The sequence below is a fragment of the Ochotona princeps genome, chromosome 18 (genome assembly GCF_030435755.1).
Source record: "Ochotona princeps isolate mOchPri1 chromosome 18, mOchPri1.hap1, whole genome shotgun sequence".
Lineage (NCBI taxonomy): Eukaryota > Metazoa > Chordata > Mammalia > Lagomorpha > Ochotonidae > Ochotona > Ochotona princeps.
In genome coordinates this window covers 22,242,088-22,267,207 of record NC_080849.1, presented here as the reverse complement: position 1 = coordinate 22,267,207, position 25,120 = coordinate 22,242,088, and the positions used below count along the sequence as shown (strand labels likewise).

The 25,120-nt window shown below is 44.7% G+C and overlaps 1 protein-coding gene across 1 annotated transcript; it reads left to right on the top strand.

Annotated features, from left to right (window-relative positions):
• Nucleotides 1-3,792: 3,792 nt before the first annotated feature.
• On the top strand, nt 3,793-25,063 carry SLC14A1 (solute carrier family 14 member 1 (Kidd blood group)). The gene is made up of 9 exons (XM_058676848.1): nt 3,793-4,022; nt 7,660-7,816; nt 8,715-8,904; nt 11,425-11,553; nt 15,277-15,469; nt 16,957-17,104; nt 17,327-17,461; nt 23,460-23,509; nt 24,325-25,063. Exons 2-9 carry the CDS (start codon nt 7,681-7,683, stop codon nt 24,496-24,498), a joined length of 1,155 nt encoding a protein of 384 aa, XP_058532831.1. The 5' UTR covers nt 3,793-4,022; nt 7,660-7,680; the 3' UTR covers nt 24,499-25,063.
• The last annotated feature ends 57 nt before the right edge of the window (nt 25,064-25,120 follow it).

Below are 25,120 nucleotides of genomic sequence, written 5' to 3'. Positions count from 1 at the left end.
AGGGAGGAAGCCAGGGTTCAGAGAGGGTGAGCAGTGTACCTGAGATCACACAGCTGGTGAGGAAGAGAGCCAAGAAACTGTGTGATGGTAAACAGTGTCCAGCAAGGGTGGCAGACAAGCGGGCACTCGGCCCCCAGGGGCGTATCTCACCAGTATAAGATTGTCCTTATCGTTATCATTAGGATAATGAGGAGTCGTGGCCAAGGTGCCTAGGAAACTCCTAGATTCATCGGTGCAATTCCTTTCTTTCCCATAGCACACCCTCACACCCTTTGTTTGCATCTCACTTTCTCCATCCTGCTATCCCTAGTTTGTTTTCCCCGTACTTTACAGGAAAGCAGTGTCAGAGGGAGTTCTGCTTGCACCTTAAAACCCACCACAAACCTGAACCCACGGGCCTTCTCCCAGGCCCCAAACACCCAGGGGCTGAGCCTTGTCTGGAAGATGTACCATAGGGACCACGAGCGCTGCGGTCTGGCGAGTGTCCAGCGGGTGGAGCCTGTGCCTCATCCCTGGAGCTGAATCAGGGTGAGCCAAGTGGCGAAGGGAGAAGCCACCCACCCAGGAGTGGGGCGCGGAGACGCACGTGCAGGCCGAGAGGGCGGGGTCTGTTGAAGGGAGGATCGATCTGATGCCATCTGCTCATTGGCTGCTTCTTTTTTTAATGCCTGTGTTTGTGGACTGGCACCTGAGTCAGTTCACTTCTGCCCCATCAGAACAAGTCACAGAAAAAAAAAAAAAAAAGTAAATATACCAAGAATGGGGAAACAGGGCGTTTTTACTTCAACATGAGATTCTCTTGCTATGAATCGTTTGCCTCCTAAACTCAGAAGGGAGGAGAACCTGTCTGGGGATTCTCACCTGCAAAGAGGCACATGGCAGGCTAGGGCAAAGGCACAGTCAATTACAGACTGCAGACTCCTTACGCTGGCTCAATTCCGCGGGGACTTTGCTAGCATCTTAGACCCGTACAAAAAGTGTGTCCGGTCCAGGAAAATTCACTGAGCTCCTCAGATTACTCTGCCTGTTCAAGGGACACTGCGTGGATCCCTTTGGATTACAAATCTTTCCACATTTATTTCAGAGTGAGAGTGGGGACTTTAGGAAACAGCTTGGACAAGGAAAAAAAAAATGAATGTGAATAGGATGTCCCTGGCCAGAGACCTCACGACGAAGCCCTGGAAACCATGACAAAGCAACTTTTGGCAACTGATCAACACGGAGAGACTTTAGGTCCGGCAGCCAGGGGACCAGTTCCCCGGCATTGCTTTGGCACCAGTGCCTGAAGTGGGAGGGGAAAGCCCATATGCAGAGTTGGGCTGTGGGTATAAAGTGTTGGGTGCCCTCCCTTCCCGGGGCGCTATCTCTTCTGAGGCACTCACCCTCCTCAGAGAGCCCTGAAGGTTTTTATCAGCCGTCGCCTTCTGCCCCAGAAGAAGCCAGCTGCAGTGTAAGTGTCCTTGTTTCTAAGAATCCCCAACAGAACATTGTTGGGGGTTGTCTTCTTCATCCTAATTTTTACTCTGTTCTTTTTCTCTTTTCTCTGGAGAAAGATGTCCCAGCTGGTTGGGATGGCATAGAAGCGGCAGGTGGGAGTGCTGAGAAGTTTCCTGCAGCTACAGGCTCCCTCCTAGAAGCCTGAAAGCAGCTTTCTGAGGTAAGGTGGGAGCAGTGCCTGAGCTGGTGTGCAAGGGGATTTTCAGCAAGAGGTTGCCCAGCATGAGCTAAGAGGTTCTGAGCCCTCCGAGGCCACTGGGAACTCCAGGCTGCATCCTTAGGGAAGTTATGTTGAAGACAAGCATCTGTATAACTCAGAGGGGAAGATGGGACTCCAGGTAACAGTGGCAGGCAAGCATGGGTTAATGGGCCCTTCTGCATGTGCTATCAAGTTCAAGGGAGGCTGATGGAAGGCCATTGGGGGAGCCCATCAGTTCCTACCAAAGCCATGAATTGGGCAGCGTCAGCAGCTGCACCTACCAGCAGGTGGAATTCAAGGCTTCTAGGAATAGCATGTTCCAAGAAGGGAAATGTTCCCCTCAGGAGTCCACAATAGCTGACAGCACATTCCTTGGTTCCTATTATACCTTTCAAGGAAACTGAGTCTTCCTGCCTCTTAATATCACAAATCCCCTAAAATAAGGAGTAAGCCCCAAATAAATGCCCATAGTCACCTTGTGAAACAGCCCGGATGTTTAAATTCTTTCATCTATAGACACACCCCAAAGTGGTTTTAAACTGATACTCGAGGCATAATGAAGCATTTTCAGTTCCCTCCAGTTGTACATTTTTCTGATGTGCGTTGACAAGACAATGAGTTTCATTTCATGTAATTAAGGGGGCATAGACGTTGATTGACATCCTCACATTGCCTTCTGTGGAAACACTGAAACCCACTTCATCTCAGTAATGAGCTGGACTATGGAAAGTGATTGCCAAGTCCTGCTGCCAAGCTCATCAGGTGCAGCTTCCCAACTATCCCTGGGGTGTGAAGGACAGTGAAGCTTATTGGAGATGTTTGTTTATCAGAGAGTGACTGCTCCCAGCAGGGGCATTGGTGCACCAGGGGAACACTGAGCCCTCTGTGATCTCACTCAGCCCCTACCCAGGTGGTATTTCAAAGCCACTGTGAGGCAGGCTGTCTCTTCCCTCTCTGAGCCCTGGCACCTGCTGCAGACCCCAGCACATGGAAGCTGAGTCTTCACTGTTGACTTGGACAGAATCTGGAGGAGTACTTCTGTGCCTGGCTCCATCCTGGATAACGAAGAGCTGCCAGGGCTTGTCTATTCTGCAGGGCTCTGCTACCTGCCACTTACTCAGTGAACTTAACAGGGGTCCCATCAGGAACCTCTATTCTCTCGTCTATGAAAGGAAGGCTTGAACCACGTGGTCTCTAAAAATCAGTCACTAACCAGTGCTGGAACTTGCCTGCCTCTTGACTCTAAAACTCCATTGATTATTGTGCTCCAGTTGTGTTCTCTGGGTTGTGTACAACTTGGGGGGAGGGGGTGTGTCAGGCACCTAAACCAAGAGAAATTGAGAAGCCTTTTTCTTTCCTTTTCCCCCTCATTCTTCCTTTGTTCTTTTCCTTTTATTTTATTTTTCCTTTAAGTAACTTTCTATAAGATGAGAGTCCTTTCCTTGGGTCTCTTAGTGTCATTATTTATCAAGCAAAAATATTCGTAGTACAATCATCAGGCACAGCAGTTTGGAACTAGCCAGTTATCACGAGGCATTCACACATGCGTGCACCTACACACACACACACACACACACACTCACCAAAAATAGTTCCCACAATTGTGAATTTGTCCAAGTCGCTCTGGTAAGGTTTTCAGGTTTCAGATCAAGTCAACAGAATGAAGTTAAAATAAAGTGAAGAAGAGAGGAAGAAAAGAAATGCCACATATAATGTTCTCTGGAACTTGTTAAGGAAGAAATATCTTTGGATACAAGTGGAGGTTACTTTAAAAAGGGATATTCATGAGACCCTGCTATCTTAGATTATTCAACTAGGAGTTTTTAGTACCAACATGATGTTCAGTATTTTATTTCATATTCAGCTGCAACAAGGGGAAAGGCATTTGTCAGTCTCCAAGATTGGGCTTTTGCTATGCCAGAACGGCTGTGGCCATATCATCACAGAGAGCAGAGCCCACACCAGACCTCCTTCTCACAACTGAACAAGCTTGGGTCACCTGTTGCCATGGTACAGGTCCCCATGGAGCCCTTGCAAATTGTTCCATGCTTTCAAAGCTTGCCACTGCTCCTTGCCTTCACAACCAACTTCGGGCCAGACACCCTGCTTCCCAGATGGAGAAATGTACATTGCAGAACAAGCTCTCTGCAGCTAACTTTCTATTTCAGCCAAGTAGGAGGAGCATTCATTTCAGCAGCTGGCACCCATCTCCTCTCTCCCAGCACATTCTTTGCCCACAGGGAAGGCGACTTTCCCAATCAGAGGACTCAGTGGGGCTGCTTCTCTCCCCATCCAGGAGCCCACCCTGTGCTCATGGAGCTAAGATGTGCATCCTGCTGATTGACATATTTGACCCTTGTTCTGCATGAAGAAAAAACCAGCTGAAGTGGGTAGCTCTGGTGATGTCCACCAGTGTTCTCAGGCTCTTTGGAAGGCCTCTTTCAGAAGTAAAGCTGGTGAGGCCATGGGCAGAGGTTTTATCCCTAAGCTTGACCCTGGCCTGTGGGCCACATGGACAGGCTTGCCTTCTCTGCGCAGCCTTTGTCTCAGGGCACTGGACTCTGGTCCAAGCTGTGGTGCGTCCATTCTGAGCAGAGCCTGGGGAATGAGTGGTAAGGCCAGTTTCACTCAACCATGCAGCCAAGGGGCACAGGGCTAATACCTGTCATATGGCACTCATCTTAATTTAGGGTCTGGCACACTGAACTGGGAAATTTGGAAAGCTCTGGGAAAACCAGAAAAATGTAAAGTCTAGGCTGCTTAGATTTGGTCTGCTTTTATTTTATTGGGGTTCTTTTTCTTTTCTTGCCCTCTCTCAGTTGAAATGTGATAGTCTGCTTGGTCGGGACTGAGAAGGTGCGTGTGAGCCTGGCTCTGCCTTCTCACATTGGGTGTTTGGATGCTTAGAGCTCCCCAAAGAAGTGCAAGTTCTCAGGCAGGATGATGTCTAGAATGAACCCCGACTGTAAGTTATTGATTTCTCCTCATCGGTGTCATGCCTGTGTTCTGGGGCAAGTAACCAGGGCTCCCGGAAATTCCCTAAGAACTCAGCCACCCAGAACTTGTGGCCCCCAATTCTCTGAAACTACATCTGCTTGCTGTGGGAGGCAGAAGACCCTCACACTAGACCTACTGGCCCACCAACCAACCCACCTGACTGGGCAAACGCTGGAGCTGCCAACTGCGCTGATTGTAGGTGGGGTGTGGATTTGGACAGTTCACCTTTTACCTGACCTCAGGTGGCTCCTGGGAGGATGCATGTTAGGCTGTCAGTCACGTCCAGCCAGTTATCTATCAGGTTTCGGATCTGTATTTGCAGAATCTCGGGGGGTGGTGAGGTGTTTAAAACCCTTCAAGATAAATATAGATGTGCTGGAAATTGGGCAAAAGTGAATTTTACTCATTCTGGGATTTGTCTCCATAGTTAGTGGAAAGTGTCACTTTCAGGTCTTCATTGGCTGCTGCCACTTGGAGGACTTGCTGTATTCAGGTCCAGAAACTCAAAGCAATTGTATCCTGGAGCTTGTTGCCAGGGCTGAAGTTCAATGCCTCTCCTGAGTAGGGATAGCTTTGAAAATGGGTCACTTGTAGCTGAGGAAGGAGCTTAGCAAGCTCCGGGATGACTAGTGCTTAGTCTGAAATCAAAGGCAACTTTTTGCAAATGCTGAATGATCTGAGCAGTTTACAGCTTTTACTACAAAACCAGCTGAGCGCCACATGGACTTGGTTTGGTGCCCAACTTACAGCAGTTTTCAATTTGAGAATTTCTGAATGCAGAGACTCATTCAAAGTCTCACAGATGTTGGTTTCTAGCATCGATGTGCTGAGACAAAATGGCCTGGGCTGGGAATGCTTTGTATAAATAGCTCCTAGTTTGTGCAGTGATTAATGGTTCCCCATTCTTTAAAAAAAAAAAAGCAATATAACAAGTTGGGCAGTGAAGGCATACAATTGAAATACAATTGTTCAGTAATAAATCAGTCACACACATTGATTTCTGCACTGGAACTGACAGATCCAAAAACTAGAATCAGGATTTTTTTTAAAAAAAATAAATTTATTAGCTATTAATAGCTACCTGTCAGACATGGGAAATGCAATAATTTTCTATAGATGAACCAAAAAAAAAAACCTCTGAGGCTTTTTGCTCACAGTCTGGTCACAGAAAAAGATGAGCTGGTGGTTTTCGGGTGTGTATTTGGGCCCCTGTTCTGTGGCTGTGATTTTGGCATTCCACAGTTGCACCTTCAGGGCGCTGGTGGTTTACAGGGTTCCCTGCTGTGTCCCTACTGACTTGGCTGTGCTCATGGTTTTGCTTATACATCCAAGGTCCCTGCCTTTCTCTTCTGCCTGACTCTGGGATTACGTCGCTGGTGTTCTTATGTATCTGCCATCAGTGCCAGGCACCTTTCCTGTAGTGAACACAGGTCGTACTTCTGTCTCAGGTGTTTCCCCCTGAACCTGCTCACCGGAATCACATCCCACACATTCTTACCCTGTAGCATCTGAGATTACAACTCTAGTTTAGGCAGCTTCGTCTACATCTGCCTTCCCCCATTTCTACTCAGTAGTAGGATATCATTCTTACCTATTTCTAGTAATTTGAACAATAAATTCCAGAAGTAAAAAAATCTGTAGCAGTTGTATGATGTAGGACAAAATTTAGGCAATCTTGAACTTAGACACAAGCCGTTTTTAAAATGTCTTTCCTCTTGAGTCTCTTCAAAATTCTAAATAGATTTTTCTCTCTTTTTTTTTTTTTTTTTTTTTTGAAAAAATGAAACTGCTTTGTAAAGGCTGCTTGTCATGAAACTTGTCAGTCTGCATGAGGGAGCAGTGTGTTTTGTAATCTGATTTCTTCCTCCTTTAATTGACAGCATGAAGTGTGAGCCCCTGATGTTAGCACTTCCTGTATTATTACTTGACTCACAATGTTGAAATGAACTGTTTTCAGAATTCTTAGCCAGATGAAGCTCCTTGAATGCAGAAAGTAGGTGCCTAACAATTGTTTGTTCTGCTAGAAACTGATCCTTTTGGAGGTAAAGACCGAAACTGAGGCAGATGCTGTTACAGTGCAGCAAATTAGTCAGCGTTTAAGACATCCGCATCCCCCCTCAGAGGACCTGAACTGGAGTCCCACCCCTGCTTGGGATCTATGCTGATACACACCCCGAGATGAGGCAGATGGGGATTCCACTCCTTGGGCCATAGGAGACTCAGATGGAGCTCTTTGCTCCTGGCTTCTGCCTGGTCCCACCCCAACTGCTGCAAGTATTTGGGAGATGAGCCATGAAAGAAAAAAAAGCTCATTCACTCTCTTGTTCTCACTCTGCCTTTCAAACAAAATGAAAATAGACAACCTTTAAAAAAAAAAGCCTTGCCTGATAGCCTACTGGCAAAAATCCTTGCTTTGTAAAGGTTGGAATCCCATATGGGCGCTGGTTCGCATCCCAGCTGCTCCACTTCCCTCCCAGCTGCCTGCTTGTGGCCTGGGAAAGTAGTTGAGCATCGCCCAAAGCCTTTGGATCCTGCACCCACGTGGGAAACCCAGAAGAAGCTCCTGGCTCCTGACTTCAAATCAGCACAGCTCCAACTGCTACAGCTACTGGACAAGTGAACCAGTGGGCAGAAGCTCGTTCTCTCTCTTTCTCCTTCTCTGTGTGTATCTGCCTTTCCAATAAAAACTAAATAAAATAAATCCTAAAAAAAAAAAAAAAAAAAAAAAAGGAGAAGAGTAGAACCTTCTCATGGTGACATGAAAGGCATTGATGACAAAGGCAGTGGGGCAGTGGTTATAATTCCCAAGGGGATATTTCAGGAAATGGTGCTTTCTTTGTCCCATGGGACATCACGGGCCAGCCAAATGCCTGTAAACTCATCTGCCAGGGCTACCGCCACCAGGCCCGCAGCTGGTACCTGCAGCTCCCCTGAGAGATAGTCATGAGCGCTGTCCTTTCCTTAAGGAGCCAGAAGGCGAGATTGCCATGGAAGAGAGCCCCACCACGGTGAAACTGGATCGCAGTGGAAACCAGATTTCACCATCTCGAGGAAGAAGGTGTATCCCCAAGGCATTTGGCTATGTCACCGGTGACATGAAGGAATTTGCTGACTGGCTTAAAGGTATCTGTGCTTTCAGCCTTTGCAGAGAGGAGAAAAGTGGACTTGGGGGAAGTGGTTCATGTCTACTCCTATCTGTGCTTGTTATATTCCCCAACCTTTTGTCTATTTCTTTACTCTGTATTTCTCTACTTAAAATCTTCAAGCCTGCAAACCTCTTCATGTGTCTTTTTATGGAAGCAGTGGTCAGAGCCAGGGTCTTACTCATAAAGGAGGAAGGCTTTTGACTTCATCCTGTCATTTCCCTCCTTAAAACTAAAACGTTGCTATGGGCAACTCATTACTTTGACTTAAGCATCTGTACATGCCAGTGTGGGGAGTACTTTAGATGCTTTCTGGAGCTGAGGTACCAGAAGAAACACTGATGAGCACAAAGAAACAGTGGGTTTAGGATGCCCCTGGAGCAACAAAGGTCTTAGGAAGAAAAAGTTTAAAGGAGTATTAAAAATGGAGTTGTAGCATAATAAGCAAAGCCTCTGCTTGTAATGCCGGCATCCCATATGGGTGCTGGTTCAAGGTCCAGCTGTTCCAATTTCTGATGCAGTTCCCTGCTAATGCAATCGGGAAAGCAGCAGAAGATGGCCCAAGTGCTTGTGCCCTGCACCCACATGGAAGATCCAGGAGAAGTTCCAGGATCCTGGTTTCAGCCTGGCCCAGTCTTGGCCATTGTAGTTATTTGGGAAAGGAATCAACAAATAGAAAATTCTCTCTGTCTCTCCTTCTCTCTCTGAAACTTGGCCTTCCAGATAAAATTTTTATAAGGAATTTTAAAAAATAAATAAATCTCGCAGGAAGTTCCCCCTCCAGGAATATGGGTGGTTTTGCTCAGTGTGGGCCCTGGCATTGCACGGGAGCCCTGCCGGTCTTGCATTCTTAGCTCTGTTCGTGTCATCTCTTCCAGACAAGCCTGTGGTGCTCCAGTTCATCAACTGGGTTCTCCGGGGCATATCCCAAGTGGTGTTCATCAGCAACCCCATCAGCGGAATCCTGATCGTGGTGGGACTTCTGGTCCAGAACCCCTGGTGGGCTCTCACAGGCTGCTTGGGAGCAGTAGTCTCTACTCTGACGGCCCTCTTGCTCAGCCAGGACAGGTACATACAGCTTCCCGAGCCTGCTTAGCTCTGCTCTGGAACCTGGAAGCTGACCAGTGACTGTGGCAACAGTCATGACGCGTCGCCCTTCCTGGGAAAAGCAACCTTCACTTCATAGCACTCTATGTACCTTTCTGTGCGAGGTCAGGGAAGCACTGGGTCTTTTATTCTGGAGGAAGGGCCAAGCTGGCTGATGCCAGATCCTCAAGCAGTGAGTGATGGCCAGGTGAGCCCCCAAAGGGACCCTCTGCAGTTGTTAATACATTTGTTTGTCACCCTCATTTCATCTGAACCCATGAAAATTCTCAGCAGATTAATAATCCCATGATTACCTTAGCACACTTGTTCTCACAGACAGCAAAGGTCAGCCCAGTTCCCAGAGAGACAAATATCCCTAAAGTTCAAGCTTCTGACTTGGGAAACATTCATGAGTCTTCTAAATGAATATGGTAGGGTCAAAGTATAATGTACTTTATAAATCATTTTGGCATTGCGGAGGTGATATGCTAACTCCCTGCCTGGGGTAGACAGCTCCTGACCAGCCAGCTCCTTCAAGGCAAGTGCCAGATGTCCAGGTTTGATGCCTGATGCCGGAGGATGGCCATCACACAGCTAACTTGTTATCCTACTTGCTGCAAGTCATCCAGGGAAACTCATAGGGGAGGTGAGCAAATGTTCCAGCTTCCCATGAGTCCCAGCATCCAATTTGCTCCCTGGGGAGGGGAATTCTCAATCTTGGGTTGAACCCTATCCCATGTGGGCCAAGAGAGTCTTTTCCATGTGGGAATGTGGTCTGAGACTGTGCCATAGTGAATATACCTTCACTGTTGTATTCGACTGAAACAGGACCTATCTATCCCATTTTCCTTGTCAAGTATCATTTAGAAGGCTAGACCAAAATCTGAAATCCAAATGTTCTAAAATCTGGAACATTACACCCCAAATGGAAAATTCCACAATATTGTATGAAATCACCTTTGAGCTGTGTGTTTAAGGTACGTTTGAGACACAACTGAATTTCCTGTTTAGATTCAGGTCCCATCTCCAAGACCTCTCATTATGAGAATGCACATGCAAATATTATAATTTTGAAGGATGAAATAAAAACATTTTTCATTCTAAACTTCTAAAAATAGATATTCAACTGGTATTTGTGTATTTTCAGATCTCTTTTACTTTTCTTGTTCCTAAAATACTACATTAAAATGTCCCTCCTGTTTTCATTGAGTGTATGTATTTCCACTGCTTTGATTACAGCATTCAACAACCTGTAGATATTGTTGTTAACTTGCCGCTGATAAAGCCCAAGTGTTATATCTCCAAATTAGTGACTGAGAGGAGAAGTCTTTGCACAGTTCTCCACTATTATCATGTGGAGTCCCAAGTTCTGGGTTACCCTAAGCCAAATTGCAACACCTCTAACTGTTCTGAAGGAGCAGGGCTACAAAGACTCTTAAAGAGGAAGTCCCACCTCAAACCTACTGGCCCTGATGGATGTGTATGACACATTCAAGCCTGTTGCATTGATGGGTCCTAGCCCTATGGAAAACCAGCCCGCTTCACCTTCAGCCCCTGCAGCCATAACTGCCCTTAGCTCCTCCCCTCAGGTCAGGACCCTGCCTCCAGCCTCACTCACTGACTTCTGCACTTTCACTGCCCCTGAAGACATTGCCTTCCAGTGCCAGGCTCCAGGAACTTGAACTCTCTGCCCTCCATCACACCAAATGTTGCCACTTCCCAGAGCCCTGGGCAACTGAGGCAGGGGAAACCTGGTTCATCAGTCTTGAGGCTAATTCTAGCAAAGCGGTCCTATTTTTCATCCTGAGCTTCTCACTCTCAGTTATGAAATGGAAACAGTTTGATACAGAGTAGAAATGTACAGATTCGCTAACTTGTGAAAGTGAACAGGCAAACTGAAAACCAGAGAGGTTTCAGAAAGAGGAAGGCTAAACATACACACTGTTAAATGGGAATACTTCACCAAGTAAAAAACAAAATAATAACCTTCTTTGTAATAATTTCAAAATAAATACACGGTTAGCAAACTAAGAACACAGGAACATAGAAATGCATGCTAAGTTGGAAGATTACTGTTTATAAGATCAAAGACTATGACAATGAGATTACTGGAATCGTGCATCTTGGAATCTTGCATCTTTCCCCAGGAAATAGGACATAGGAAATGATTTCCTATGCTAAAAGGTCAATCCAATAAAAAGGCCCTTAATGCTTTATAAGAAATACTAATACATTTCGGAAGAAGTCACAGCAGGTTGTCTTCCTGATCCTGTCTTCAGCTGTGACCTCTGTAGCAGGCCTGATCTGTACACACATTTGTGATTCCGTCTGTGCTCACTTGCATTTTATGTCTTCCTATTTTTATTAGTATTTGGATAATGCTTACATAGACTTTGAAATAGATTTCCACATGTACCCTCACATCCTAATCTGAGTGTGATCTGGAAATCACAAAAGTCCAATCCAAGTCCACCAGGATGATGGCCATTCTTTTGTCCCCAGGTCTGCCATCGCAGCGGGACTCCAAGGCTACAATGCTACCCTGGTGGGAATACTCATGGCTGTCTTTTCAGACAAGGGAAACTATTTCTGGTGGCTGTTACTGCCCATATCTGTTGTATCCATGACTTGGTAAGTAATTCATGATTTTTAAAGCAGTTTTGAAAAACAAAAATGTGGTAGGAGACACAAACAGGAAGTCACTGCTTACTGAGTGTGTAGTTCAATTTTGCAGGGTATAATCTATGCCGTGAATGGGTGGCAGAAGTGGTTGTAGAGCAACACACCTTTGCTTAATGCCACACGTGGTTAAAATGCTGGATGCCATATTTTGTACATTTTAATCAGCTGTTTTAAAGCCTGTCTTTTTTTTTCTTACAACCAATTACCTGGCTTTATGTCAGAGTGCCCTGGGTGGGCACCAATACGCCTCTCACCCAGAGGTTCCCAACCAGCCACACAGTGACACTGTGGTCCCCAGGGAGCCTCAGCAGACACTGGAGCATGTGTCCCCACACACACCTCACCCACTCCCAGCGTTCTGTTGTGTTTGGTCTGCAGTGTTCTCCAGATTATTCTAAAGTGTAGCTGAAGTTGAGATGCACTCCCTAAATTAGTGGTTGTCAAACTGAGATGCTATCAGAACCAGGTTGAGGACTTAATTCAAATAGTGCTGGCTGCCCCTTCTTTCCATGGCTTCGATTTGGCCCACCAGGTGTGAAGCCCCAGGATTTGCATGTCCTATGAGCTCCAGGTGATACTGATGTAACTGGGACAAGGACCCCACTTTGAAAATCCCTGTGCTTATATGAACTTCCCAATACCCTGCACAAACCCTCTTCAAGAATATGTTTTACTAAATTCCATCTTTAAAAAAAAAACCTGAATCCTTCAAACTAGCATCTATATGGATATCATCTTGAATCTATTTTTGCAGGAAGGCATTTTCTACTTCCCCTAGCATATTTAGAATGCAAACATGCGCACACATGAGATGTTCAACCTACTGAGGGCACTGTCTACATGAAGTTCACTACCCTGACTGCACAATAAATGTGCAAAGGAGCCATGGACAGAGCCAACATCCCCAGGAAGCATCCTGGCACCTGCTTGGAAGAACAGGCTGGGTTTGTTTGATGTGACCAGGAGTAGAGACATAGCAGCAGGTTCTAGAAGGGCAGTGCAGGAACAGGGTGGGTTTCACAGCCCAAATCCCCACTAGAGCTGAATCGGGTACCATCTTATGTAGGAAGCAATGGCTATGTGACAGAACTGCATATGTACTAAACTAGGAGTGAACTCTTTTCTGGCTCAGTGAATTGCAACAATGTGGCATCCTTCAGGTTCCACCCAAAATAGGTTGAGGTAGCCCCCAGAACTAATGGCCAGCAGATCAAGAACTTCACAAGTTTCACATCAGGCACCATTTTGTACAGTGTGGCAAAGGCTTTGACACTGCAGGGACAACAGTGAACTGCACATTCGTTATCATCCCGGGAAATGCACAAACTAGAAGTGGAAGAAACATTGTACAGACAATGGTGCAAAAACAGTGTAAAATCACAGGAGATGGAGTGCTGAGCTAGAAGATGGACTACAAAGACCATGGTGGAAGTCTAACATAAGAACCCAGACCTGAACCTCACTGGAGGGAGTGGCATAAGTAAGTGACTGCAAACAAACAGCTGTGTACCAACCACAATAAGTATAATCAAACTGCAGACCTGTGGGTGACAGAGCTTAGAAACCTGCCCCAACAAGAAGAATCTGATAACTAGAAATACAACAATCAAGAGCAAAAGAAGAGACAGAGGCACAACAAATATTATTGAAGACTCCCCTGCAAATGAGCAAAAGTCTTTGCCAACATCAGAGTTAACTGACGTATACATCAAGAAAATGACATGCATCTCTACTTCCAGACAAAGATGGACTCCCGCTGAAACTGTTTACTATGTCTTGACAATAGGACGCTGGACTCTGCCATTTTTCATGCCCACAATAATGGACATATGACTGTCTATGAGGAACTATGATGTAGTGATATGGGAGAACTCAGTGGGCTGGCAGGCAAAGGGTAGGTTAGCAGATAGGGTAGGGGAAATCCCAGGGTCTATGGAACTGTATCATAAAATGATGATAATAATAATAAAAGGAAAGAAAAAATAATTTAAAAAAAAGATAGTGATCCAAGATGGATAATTCGAAGAAAGTTTAGAATAGAGAGTGTTTGCAATATTGTGGTTGGGGCAGAAAGTAATCAAAAGGGATACTACGATAACCTAGGACCAGTGAAGAGGGTGCTGTGTATGACGTGGGCCCAGGAGAGGCAGGCAAAGGAGCAGGCTGGAGACAGAGCTGTGTGAAGGAGACTCTTGGCAGGAGTTGGGACCTCTGGGTGCAGAGGAGTAGAATCAGAAACACCCAGTTCCTGCTAGTGCAAGTACATATTTAGAGTCAGTTAGCAAAATTGACCAATACACTCTAAGATAGCTTCTTACCGTTGATTCGGTGGTTGCTGTCCTTTCCCTTCTATCACAGATCTGTATCTAACTGTCTGCCTCTGCTTGTGCTTGTGCTCTGGGTGGTGCACATCCTGGCTGCACGTGTGCATCTGATGGGTACATCCTGTTAACGAGGGTGGGGTTGATCCTGTCTCACCGGGCAGGAAAACAGGCACAATGAGGCTCAGTATCAGATAGGTTGCCTTTAGAATCACGTCTGCCTCTTACTGGCTGGGTTCATGTAGCCTCCTTGTGCCCTGTGTTTTCCTAGGTGTTAAATAAGAGTTAATCATATTTTCAGCATTAACTTGCTAGAAAGGCTAAGTGATTTTATGTAAGTAAAACCCTTGTTAACCAGATGTATGCAAAACCCTTGTTAGACAGAAGGTCCTCTGGAAATGATTTGTTAGGTAAATGTTTTTTTCTTCTGAAAAAAAGTAATAAAGTGTTTTATTACCTATTTTTTTCTTGACATCACAGTGTACTTCAAAAATCAGAATGCCTGAAGTGAGCTATGCTGGTAAATGACATTCTGTTCTCTGGTAGCTACTTGACCAAGTGATAATTGACTTCTCTGGAACTAAGCCATGAGAACTGATTCAAATAATCATAAACACACTAATGAGGCCATGTGACCATCATTCTGCTTCAAAGCTGTTGCATGGAAACCTTCCATTTCCTTTTCTTATGGTGTGCGTCACAAGTTGCTTTATCAAAAATGCTATGCATTCAGAAAATCCTTTCATTTTGCTTTACTGCCTGATTTGTTAGTGAAGTCTTTCAGCTACAATAAAGAATAAGTTTGAATTAAATAAATAAATAAATGAAATAATGGTTTTTGATGAAACCAACAAATGAGAGCTGCAAGGGAACTGAGGACCATCCAATACAATTCCAACTTCATACATGTATGTGGTCATGTACTTTATAGCTCAAGGACATCCACTCTGTCTCCAAGTCCGTAGATCTTTTTTCTCCAACACACTCCACCTGCACAGTTGTCTCTCTTTTCCTCATGTGTATCTATGCAAACGCAGTCTGAAATTATACATGCCTGTTCAGATGGTGGCCATGGCCTTCAGGAAAGCACTGGCTGTCGATCAAGAGGTGTGAATAGTGTGCCTGATGTCGTGTATCTAAAGTATTCCAAAAATAGTTCCTAACCTTTGATGTACAGCCGATTCTGAGCCACTCCAGAGCATAACTACTCAAAAGCCAAAAGGTGAGGAACTGATTTGTAGCTTTATTTTGAGGCTGCAACTATGACAGGGTCTATCCTGAGTTTCTTTCTCTGGAAAGTCTACCAACGCAGCACGTTAGTGACACGCAATTCTGTTCTGCTTTTTTTCAGCCCAATCTTCTCAAGTGCATTGAACTCCGTGTTCAGCAAATGGGACCTGCCTGTCTTCACCTTCCCTTTCAACATGGCCTTGTCCATGTACCTTTCAGCCACGGGACATTACAATCCATTCTTTCCAAGCTCATTGATCACACCTGTAACCTCGGTTCCCGAAGTCACCTGGTCTAACCTCAGTGCCCTGGAGGTGAGGAACATCATCTTGCCCCTTGAAGATAATCATTGTCCTGCTGGTAATTAACTGTGGGCACCAGAATGTTCTGGATACTCAGCCAACATGTGTCCTTTCTGCCTTCCTTTTGTCACCTGAGGCATTTGTTTTATTCTAGAGTTTTAAGGGTCTAAGGGATTATATTTAAAATGACTTTTGCCAAAGTTAATTTGCCCCCTCCTTGTGTAAAAATATCCAGCACAAACTGTAAAGTGTAGCTTGTGGGAAGTCAGAGCTGCTGTGAGCTCAGCCCTTGTTGGGGTGGGTGGGATGTGGATCCAACCCAGAGCAGGCCACCAGCAGCTCACTTGTTTCCCTACTGGCAGAGCTCTCCAGCTACCTGAGACACAATTCCATCTTCACCTTCTGAGATCAAGTCTGTGTAGTCTTTGATGAGATTAAAAAAAAAAGAAGAAATACTGTTGTGGAGCAAGGGAAGAGGGGTGCTGGAAGTGTTAGATTCAAACTCACTGTATGTTCCTGTGCACTACGAAAGGAACAAACCAGCAGATTGCAGGGACTGTTTCAGGAAGGAAGACAACACTTCCTCCCACACCAAACCCTGGTCTGCCTCATCAGAGGCTGCACACGACTCTTGCCAAGAGAACACTTCAGGGCTGGGAAAGGTGGAGAGGCGAGAGGAGGAGGTAGAGGCATAGCTTTCAGTGATGCCTAACCTGGGCCTGCGCAAAGTTCTTGCCATGAAGGATTATCCTTTGCTAGTTTGAACGAAACCCTGTGTTTTCTGGAGAACTGCCATTCTGTGAACACATTAGTCAAATTCAAGCCTCAGCTCTAAAGTTGAATTGTTGCATTGAATAATTTGCATGAATTGTTATGTGTTGAAACTTGATTGAAAGTTGTTAGTTACTGCAATAATCTAAAGGTATGTTGATTTCAGTGAACACATTTTCTATTCACTAGCAGAAGGGTAAATATGGTTCTGACTCATGAACATACCTATAATTGTTTCTAAACATGTGGACAAGATAGCTCAACATCAGGCCTCTGGCCTAAGCATGGAGCAACTAAAATGCACACTCATCACATTTCTATTGGTCATAGGAAAGCAAGTATGCTGGCTGGAAATCCAAGAAATGTAAGCTGTGGTCCCTGCCCTCCTCAGGCAAAGGCCCGGGCACGCTCACAGCCAGGAGTTATGAAGCCACAGTGGAGGCCTGTCAGCAGCCAAGGCAAAGCAGCAGAGCAAGTAGCACAGCCAGTGAGGGCTCGGGAAGTTGGGAGCAGACAGGTTTAGCAGGCACCGGGAAAGGACTGGTGTGTCCCTGGAGATAGAGCTGAAGGATGACTGGGATTTTCCTATAATTAAAGAGAGAACTCCAAGGCAAGCTAAGTACTGTTGATCTAAAGATAAGGCTCAGGAAACCTAACATCCCACTGCTGCAGGAGTGCAGGCTTCTGTTTGTTGTTTTAGTGGTCTTGGTTTGTACTTCCTTTTACAGTTATTTAAAGCTCTGCCAGCTGGCGTTGGTCAGATATATGGCTGTGATAACCCATGGACTGGGGGCATCTTCCTGTGCGCCATCCTCCTCTCCTCTCCCCTCATGTGCATACATGCGACAATTGGATCTCTGCTGGGCATAGTAGCTGGTAAGCGTGAGACCCATTCACTATCAGAGAGCACCTCCTCCATGCCACACCTTTGCAGACATTTTCTGTGCTCCAGACCCTACTTAATGTCTTTGCTTCCAAGCATTCAATGGAAGCTCTAGGGGAAATGAATATAACCCATGCCACCACCGCCCCCATACCAGACTCCTACCGGAGCAGCCTTTAGTCTAAAGCTCTGACCAACCCTGCCTTGCCCAACAGGACTCAGTCTTGCAGCTCCATTTGGAGACATCTATTTTGGACTCTGGGGTTTCAACAGCTCTCTGGCCTGCATTGCAATCGGAGGAATGTTCTTGGCACTCACCTGGCAAACCCACCTCTTGGCTCTTGCCTGCGGTGAGTACAACCATGCATCTGGGGACAAGAGTTGCCCATGACTATTGGATCAAAATTAAGGAAGCAATCAGAAGGAAGAGAAGTGGTGTAGTCAGGACACAAGCCACACTCATATAGGATCCCAGTATCTGAAGGGGGAAGATCAACCAATTGAGTTTTTGTGCCAGGGCCCAGGATCTGCATTTTCTAGCAACTCCTAGAGTCACTCCCACTGTACAGCTATGCTTCGTTTTTGTAGTATTCAAGCCCTCAGGACAACCTTCTGGATGGGAGATAGAACCAGACCTCAGGTGGCTTTGCCAGGCTAATTCTAAGGGGATGCATGGTCACCAACAGCCTCTGATGCCCCTAATTCAACACAAATGAAAGCATTTAAGGTAATATTCTAGAACAGGGGAGGGGAATTATAGTCCCTTGGGGACAAAAAGGTGGAGGGGTAGTGTAACGTGGGAAAATTATTTCTAACATAGTAGAAAGATGTCTAAAGTCAGTTTATCACCATACTAAAAGTCCAAGATATCCAAGCAGTCACTGCAATGTGGACTGTGTATCAGAGAAGTGGATTCCTGCACTGGCAAGAGAATGGGTAGAACCAATGGTTTAGTAGTAGTAGCAGCAGCAGCAATAGCAATAGTAATATTAGAAAGGCAATATTGAATATTAGCATGATGGGTCCCATACCAAAGTTTCCTTATCCACTTGGATTTTCCAGTGCTGTAGTAAGATGAACTAAACTGCTGCAGAATTGCTATTTAAGCATCATTTTGGCAACCTCTCTATGGCAACCCCACTATTTCTCCTAATAGTCCTATCAAGACTTTTTGTTCATTTGCCATGTTGCTCACAAGCTCAGGATGAAGGAAAGGGCAAACTCTGTGGCGACCTGACATGCGTGAGTTAGCACCATTTATTCCCCCAACCTTCCAATTTTATGAGCTTGGTTTGAGCTTTCAAACCACCCTTTAGGACAGAGGCCTTTATTCTTGCCATAGACAGTAACAGCAAACAGGAACACATTAAATTAAGTAGGAACCCATCCCCTGACCATATGGATTCAAACCCCAGCCCTGCGACCGAGCAATTTTCTGTGCTTAAGCACACACACTCCTTTCCTTGGAGCACCTGCCTCACAACACTGTTCTGAGATATAAGTTAGTACATGTTTCTCACGAGCACATGGTATGTCTAACTGGGGGAGGAACTCTGGTGTCTTAGCATCAGTTAGAAATGCTCAAGCTCCTTTGTTTTCTCTCTCATTATCTTAACTTTACCAGCACCTGTATGTCTTCCCCCAAACACTCCTGATGCCTTAGCCACATTTACGTCCTCCACAAATACCTATGCCCTGATGACTGCCCAAACCCTAGGATTATTGTGCAGAATTTCCACTGTGGACTTGGAAGTCAACATTTTTATTTTTTGCTACTTGCTTGCTTAGGCAACAGTAATAGGAAAGTTTATTAACTCGCTTATTCACCCTTCCTGCCCACAGCCCACTCTATCCTTCCATTTTTAGATGTCTTTCCCACCAGATGCCTTTTTCAAGAGAAGGTTTTATGAAATAACCATTTGAAAGCCCTGTATGTTTCCTGATATGTGTATCTCACCATTAAATTTTAGTTTTGTTGACTATAAGTCTCCAGGTTTATCTTTCTTTCTCTGTATACTTTGAAAATTGTCTCCCAAGACTACACCGATATCTTCTTTTTTTAATTTTTATTGATTATATTGCATTATGTGACACATTTTTATAGGCACTGGGATTCCCCCCACCCCTCTCCAAACCCCCCGCATGGTGGATTCCTCCACCTTATTGCATTACCACAGTTCAAATTCAGTTGAGATTCCCCCATGGCAAGCATCTACCAAGCATAAAGTCCAGCATCTTATTGTCCAGATAAGTTCAACAGTTTCTTGGGGAGACCATCTCTGGTCTGCAGGTAGAGCCGGCAGAGTATCATCCCATTCAATTAAAAGCCCTGACATAACATCAGTAACAATTTATAATGTTATGGAATTAGTTGACATGGTATTGAGTAACCAATATGTTAAAAGAGAAAAAGAAAAAAAGAATGCAAGTTCTGAACCACAACCTGTGACTTCTACATTGACATTTCATTTATTAGTTTATATACATCCTGGTTCTATACACTTTGAAATGGCTATAGATTACTATTCAGCTGTCTCATGTCTATTTTGATTCTAGTTTTTAGCAGTTTATAGTGTTGAAGCATGATTTTGTTGAACCTGGCTGTTTTTTGGGTAGTCTAACTCTATAACTCTAACAAGACATATGTCAACAATTTAGGTGAACAGTTTTAGGAGGGGTGCGCAATACCCCAGTGAGGAGTAACTAATCTTTGTGTCCCACCCAGTGAGTTATAAGTGCACCCCCGCTGGCCGTTTCCTGTCTGATTCTAAGCTTTCCTTGTTGTTCTCTGTCTATCTATTCTAGTTTTTTTGCTTGTTTGTTTGTTTGTTTGTTTTGAGGGGTTTCTGGAGCGATCCTGATGGTCATTGCCAGAGAGGGTGGGGACCCAAAGTCGGAAACAGGCAAGGACCAGAGAAACCTCCTCTCCCTAGTCCCGAAGGAAGTTTATTGTTTGTCTATTTCTGAGGACCGCTCAGTGCTCCTGGCTGTCGTTCCGATGCCCCTGGATCCTGCAAGGCAGGATTTGGGCTTCTTCCATCCCTTGTGGTAGATCCAGATGGGGGTAGGTGACCTCAGAGTCTCGGCCTCCAAAGGCACTCCAATTCCCCGTGGTCTCCTTGGCAGTTGGGATGTAGTCCTTGGTGCTCGTACTGATAGTCCTTGGTGAGGATCTGGAAGTCTTCAGGGTTGGAATACAAGCCTCCTCCTGTCCCCCTGCTCCACTGTGGGGTCACCCCCACTCTGTGCATATGGCCTCCTGTTAAGAGGTTGTTAGGATTGCTCCTGATTCGCCCCATATACCTTCACCAATATCTTCTTAAACTTGAAGATGCGGTTTAGATGCCTGAAAAAAAAAACCTTATTTTTGGCATAAGTGATTTGTTTTTTCTCTCCAGATGCTATTATTTTCTCTTTATACTTGAGACATATGTATATATATGAAGGTACTTCAAAAATTTTATTAGGAAAATATAATTACCACATAAGGTGGGGTGAGTTTTGGCCTAGTAGTTAAAACACCACTTGGAATATTCACATCACATATTTAGGATCCCTGTGACCTAATCACAGCTCTGTTCTCAAGTCCAACTTCCCGCTATTATCCATCCTGGAATGCAAGATGGGAATTTAGGGAGTGAACCAGTGGATGGGAGGTCTCTCTGGTTCTCCTTCTCCCTGTCTCTCTACTTTTCAAGGAAAAACAAATGTTACAAGATATTAAATTATAAAAGTTTATTTTAATGCCAAAATGTTTAAATCTGTGCCCAGTACTTTCATAATGCATACTTTCCATGAGCTTTCTGATGATGTGCCGTGTTTCTTCTTTCACCATTGTTTCTCTGGCTGTGGGGGACGTTTCTCTCTCCCACATCCCACACTCCCACGTCCTTTCTTTTTTTTTTTTTAAAGATTTATTATTATTGGAAAGCCGGATATACAGAGAGGAGGAGAGACAGAGAGGAAGTTCTTCCGTCCGATGTTTCACTCCCCAAGTGAACCGCAATGGGCCGGTGAGCGCCGATCCGATGCCGGGAACCAGGAACCTCTTCCGGGTCTCCCACACGGGCGCAGGGTCCCTAAGCATTGGGACGTCCTTGACTGCTTTCCCAGGCCACAAGCAGGGAGCTGGATGGGAAGTGGAGCTGCCGGGATTAGAACTGGTGCCCATATGGGATCCCGGGGCGTTCAAGGCAAGGACTTTAGCTGCTAGGCCACGTTGCCGGGCCCTCCCACGTCCTTTCAAAGTGAACCCTTAGATACTCATTTACTTCTGAGATATTATCAGGTTTAACTTTTCAAATCCGCTCTCTCCACTCTTTTTCCACTCTCCTTCTGGGATTTCTAGTTCTTAAATACATGTTTTTATAGTCACTTCCTTGTCACTTGACATTTCTTTACTATTTTTTCTCTCCACCAAGGTCCTTGTCTGGCCATGTCCAACGTGCTAATCACATTCTTCATTCTGGATGTAGTGTGGGTATCCCAAACCATGGTTTAGCTTCTGTTCTGTAATGACCATACCTGTATTTCTTTTCGGTGGTGATTATCATAGTGGGGCTCATATGACTGGCTACTGAAAGGGACACTATCCATGAGGAGCTGAAATCCAGTCTTCCCTTTTCTCTCTCTCTCTCAGCTACCCAGAATATTGTCATGACCCTTCTGATCATGGTGTGCAGAATTTCCCTTCTAAGGTGGGCTTTCCCAGTCCAACTCAGTGAATCTTAACAAATGCGCACCTACCATTGAATGGTCTGACTAATTAGGAGGAAAAAAGCAACTGAGAATGGGAAATCACTCCAAGGAACAGAACAGTATAAGACACAAGTGTCAAACGTGTACCTTAGAATGAATGAGATTGGCAAATCCAAGGTGGATAAACCCTTCTAACCCAAGCCACAGGCCCCTGACTGTTCTGAACAGTGTTCAGTCTTGTGGTGGCAAGGGGGCAGTCACAGCTGCTGTTTGTGGAAACCCAGGATCTCCTTTGTGACTCATCACCTCTCTGTGAAGCATGCCTCAAACTACTTTGCCGCAGATGATGAAACTGGATTCTGAGATACTCATGATTTTTAGACAACACATAAAATGGCAGGGCTGGAATTTGAAACCAGCACTATTTCCAAAGGTAGGCTCTTTCCGCTAGTGCAAGACCAACCAGGTGTCACAAAACTCAGTATACTATTGAACTGGAAGCACTAGGCAAAAAGACACAATATTGATAAGAGCACAGAGTTCTTTCCGTCCTCCCGCCACAACTCCCATACCTTCTGGTACACCCCAGCCTCAAAGGGAGCTGACAGGATTCCTTGTCAGACATAAAGATAAGATGGTGCACGTGTCCAGCAGTGGACACTGGTGGCCAAGATGGCTGTGTAGTCAAAATACAAAGATCCTTCTTCAGGTTACTCCTATGAAACCCAAGAACATCCCTGACACGCCCCCTGAGCCTCCTCCTCAACCAGAACTGAGGAACTGATCACTTCCTAATTGGGACCTTTGTGATTTACATCAAATGTCACACATACACTCAAACTACCACTCACCAAAAGTAAATAAAAGCATAGGATATTCATTCATTGGCCTATATGCCAACCCATATGATACCAAGTTTTTATTTAAGTGTATTATGAAAAAGTTTGCATGAATATCCAAATGCTTTGGCACCAAACCAATTTTACCTTTTCATTTTATTTTCTACAAACTTTTGGAAATACCCTCATGTTTTCAGGGGGAAAAAATTGTCATAGAGAGGAATCCCAAGTTTGTATTTGTTTTTTGCTCTGCTTGGAGTCATGGTCTTCTTATTTTTATATAACATAATTCTTTTTTTTTGTAGCTGTGAATTCTAACTACTAATGCAGGAATCCTAGATGCAATGAGAGTATACATAAACCATGTTATCTCAAGAAACATTTGCAAGTTGTGTTTTTATTTAATTATGCTTGGATAAAACAACAGGGAGGAGTTGACTTGCAAGAAACCCTTTCCTTTAACTATTATAACAACAAGGTGGTAACCATAAAAATTTACTGAACACTCACCGTGTGATAACCAGCAGCATCATTTCCTTTGACATTTATACCAAACCCATGATAGATTCTTACCACCCTCATTGGACAGGTAAGGAAAACAAGGCTTAGAACAGAGTTCACTGAGCTACTAAAGGTGGGAGCTGTGACTTGAAGCCAGAGCTACTGACTCTAATCTCATACTTAGAGCTGGGAGCTTGGATTCGCTGCTGGAATGTGCAAGTGTACATTTCCAGGGATCGATATTGAAAGTCAGTCTTTCCTGTGGCTAAGAATGTATCGATCAAACATTGTGTTTCTCTCTGTTTTGTAGCCCTATTCACTGCATACCTTGGAGGAAGCCTGACACACCTAATGGCTAGGGTGAGTTTTCTTTCATCTCATTTGATGAGTAGCATAATCGATCAACTTTTAACTTTGCGGGAAATCTTCCTGAGGTCTGCCAGGCAAGCTACATGTCTGTGATATCCACAACCCTCATTTTTGTTTTCCCTCTCTAATCTTCTGGCATCGCAGCAAGCTTTAGTCCAAGCTACAACTATCAGGTTTAGTTGAAAATATCATATTGTTTGGTTTAATGAATAACAATGCTTTACCAATAACTTGAAGACATGTTATCAAGTTCATAGTCATTCTGAGTGTCAAGAATTTGACATTAGAATGGTTTTCATTTAAACAAAGAAGCAAAAAATCAGGATAATGTAGTAGATGATATATCAGGAACTTAGGAGTCTATTCAGAAGATGGAATGGAAATAAGTAAAGCAGGTAGCATCCAAGACCTAGGCTGAGTGAAAGTCATGATATTGCCATGGGCTTGACAAATCAGAGAAGACCTGTGGGCAATTTGAGTAGTCAGGTGCCCTTTCCAGCTTGCTAAGTATCATCCCCATCTACCAAGATCCATATCCATCTGGCATAGGAAGTCTAAATGTAGAAGTGGGGAGGGAAGACGTGCAAGATAGAGACACAATGGACCACCCTACAGATTGGATGAAAACATTTCCACTGCTAAGAGATGTAAGATCTTAGACTCTGGATAAAAGCAGAGTCTAGGGCAATATCCCCAGTGACTCATCTTGCCAGGCTGAAGGAGAATAAAGAGAGGTGCTTTATGTGTACTCATGGACTCAATGTCAGAGAAGGTCTCAAAAGACTGGCATGTTTCCTCCTACCCAGGTTGGATTGCCAGCTTGTACATGGCCCTTCTGTTTGAGCACACTACTGTTCCTCCTGCTGACCACCAACAACTACAACATCTACAAGATGCCCCTCAGCAAAGTCACTTATTCTGAAGAAAACCGCCTCTTTTATCAGCAAACCAGGAGAAGAATAGTGGAAAGCCCATTGTGAGAGCAGCCACTATCCATGACCAACATCATGAGTCATTTCCACCTGACTCCTGCTCCATTCAACCTCCAAATCCAAGAGGACTGCTGTCTTTGTTGCTAACCCATGGGTGATCTGTTCTTCTGTTCATTCTGAATTGATTGTTTTGACTCCAGGAATACTCTCAAACTCATGAGAACCACATCCAGGTGGTGTGCTCTGATGTGGAATTTTAAAACCCTATAGGGGTTGGCACTAAGACTGCAACGTATTTATAAAATCAAAACACTCCAACAGAAAGAGGAAGCAAAGCAGGCACTATTATCGATATTTATTGATAATGTGGTGTTTTATTGGCTGGATGATGTTAACAGCATTACAAAGCAAGCTCTGTGAAAACAATGCAGTGTAGCAATCTCACAGAAGCAGATTGTTCTCTTCCGATCAATGCAAGTTACATATTAAAACTGTGGTGGGAGCTGCAGAGGCAGCCTGGACAGGCACCGACTCCCCAGATCCCCAGCCATATGGACTCCCCCACTATTACAGGTGAGGGAACAGGTCTTTGGTTGTGTTTTGTTTTGTTTTTCAGGGCCACAGAGCTGCAAGAAGGAAGAAGGGACTTTATTCATCAATGTTATTCTAC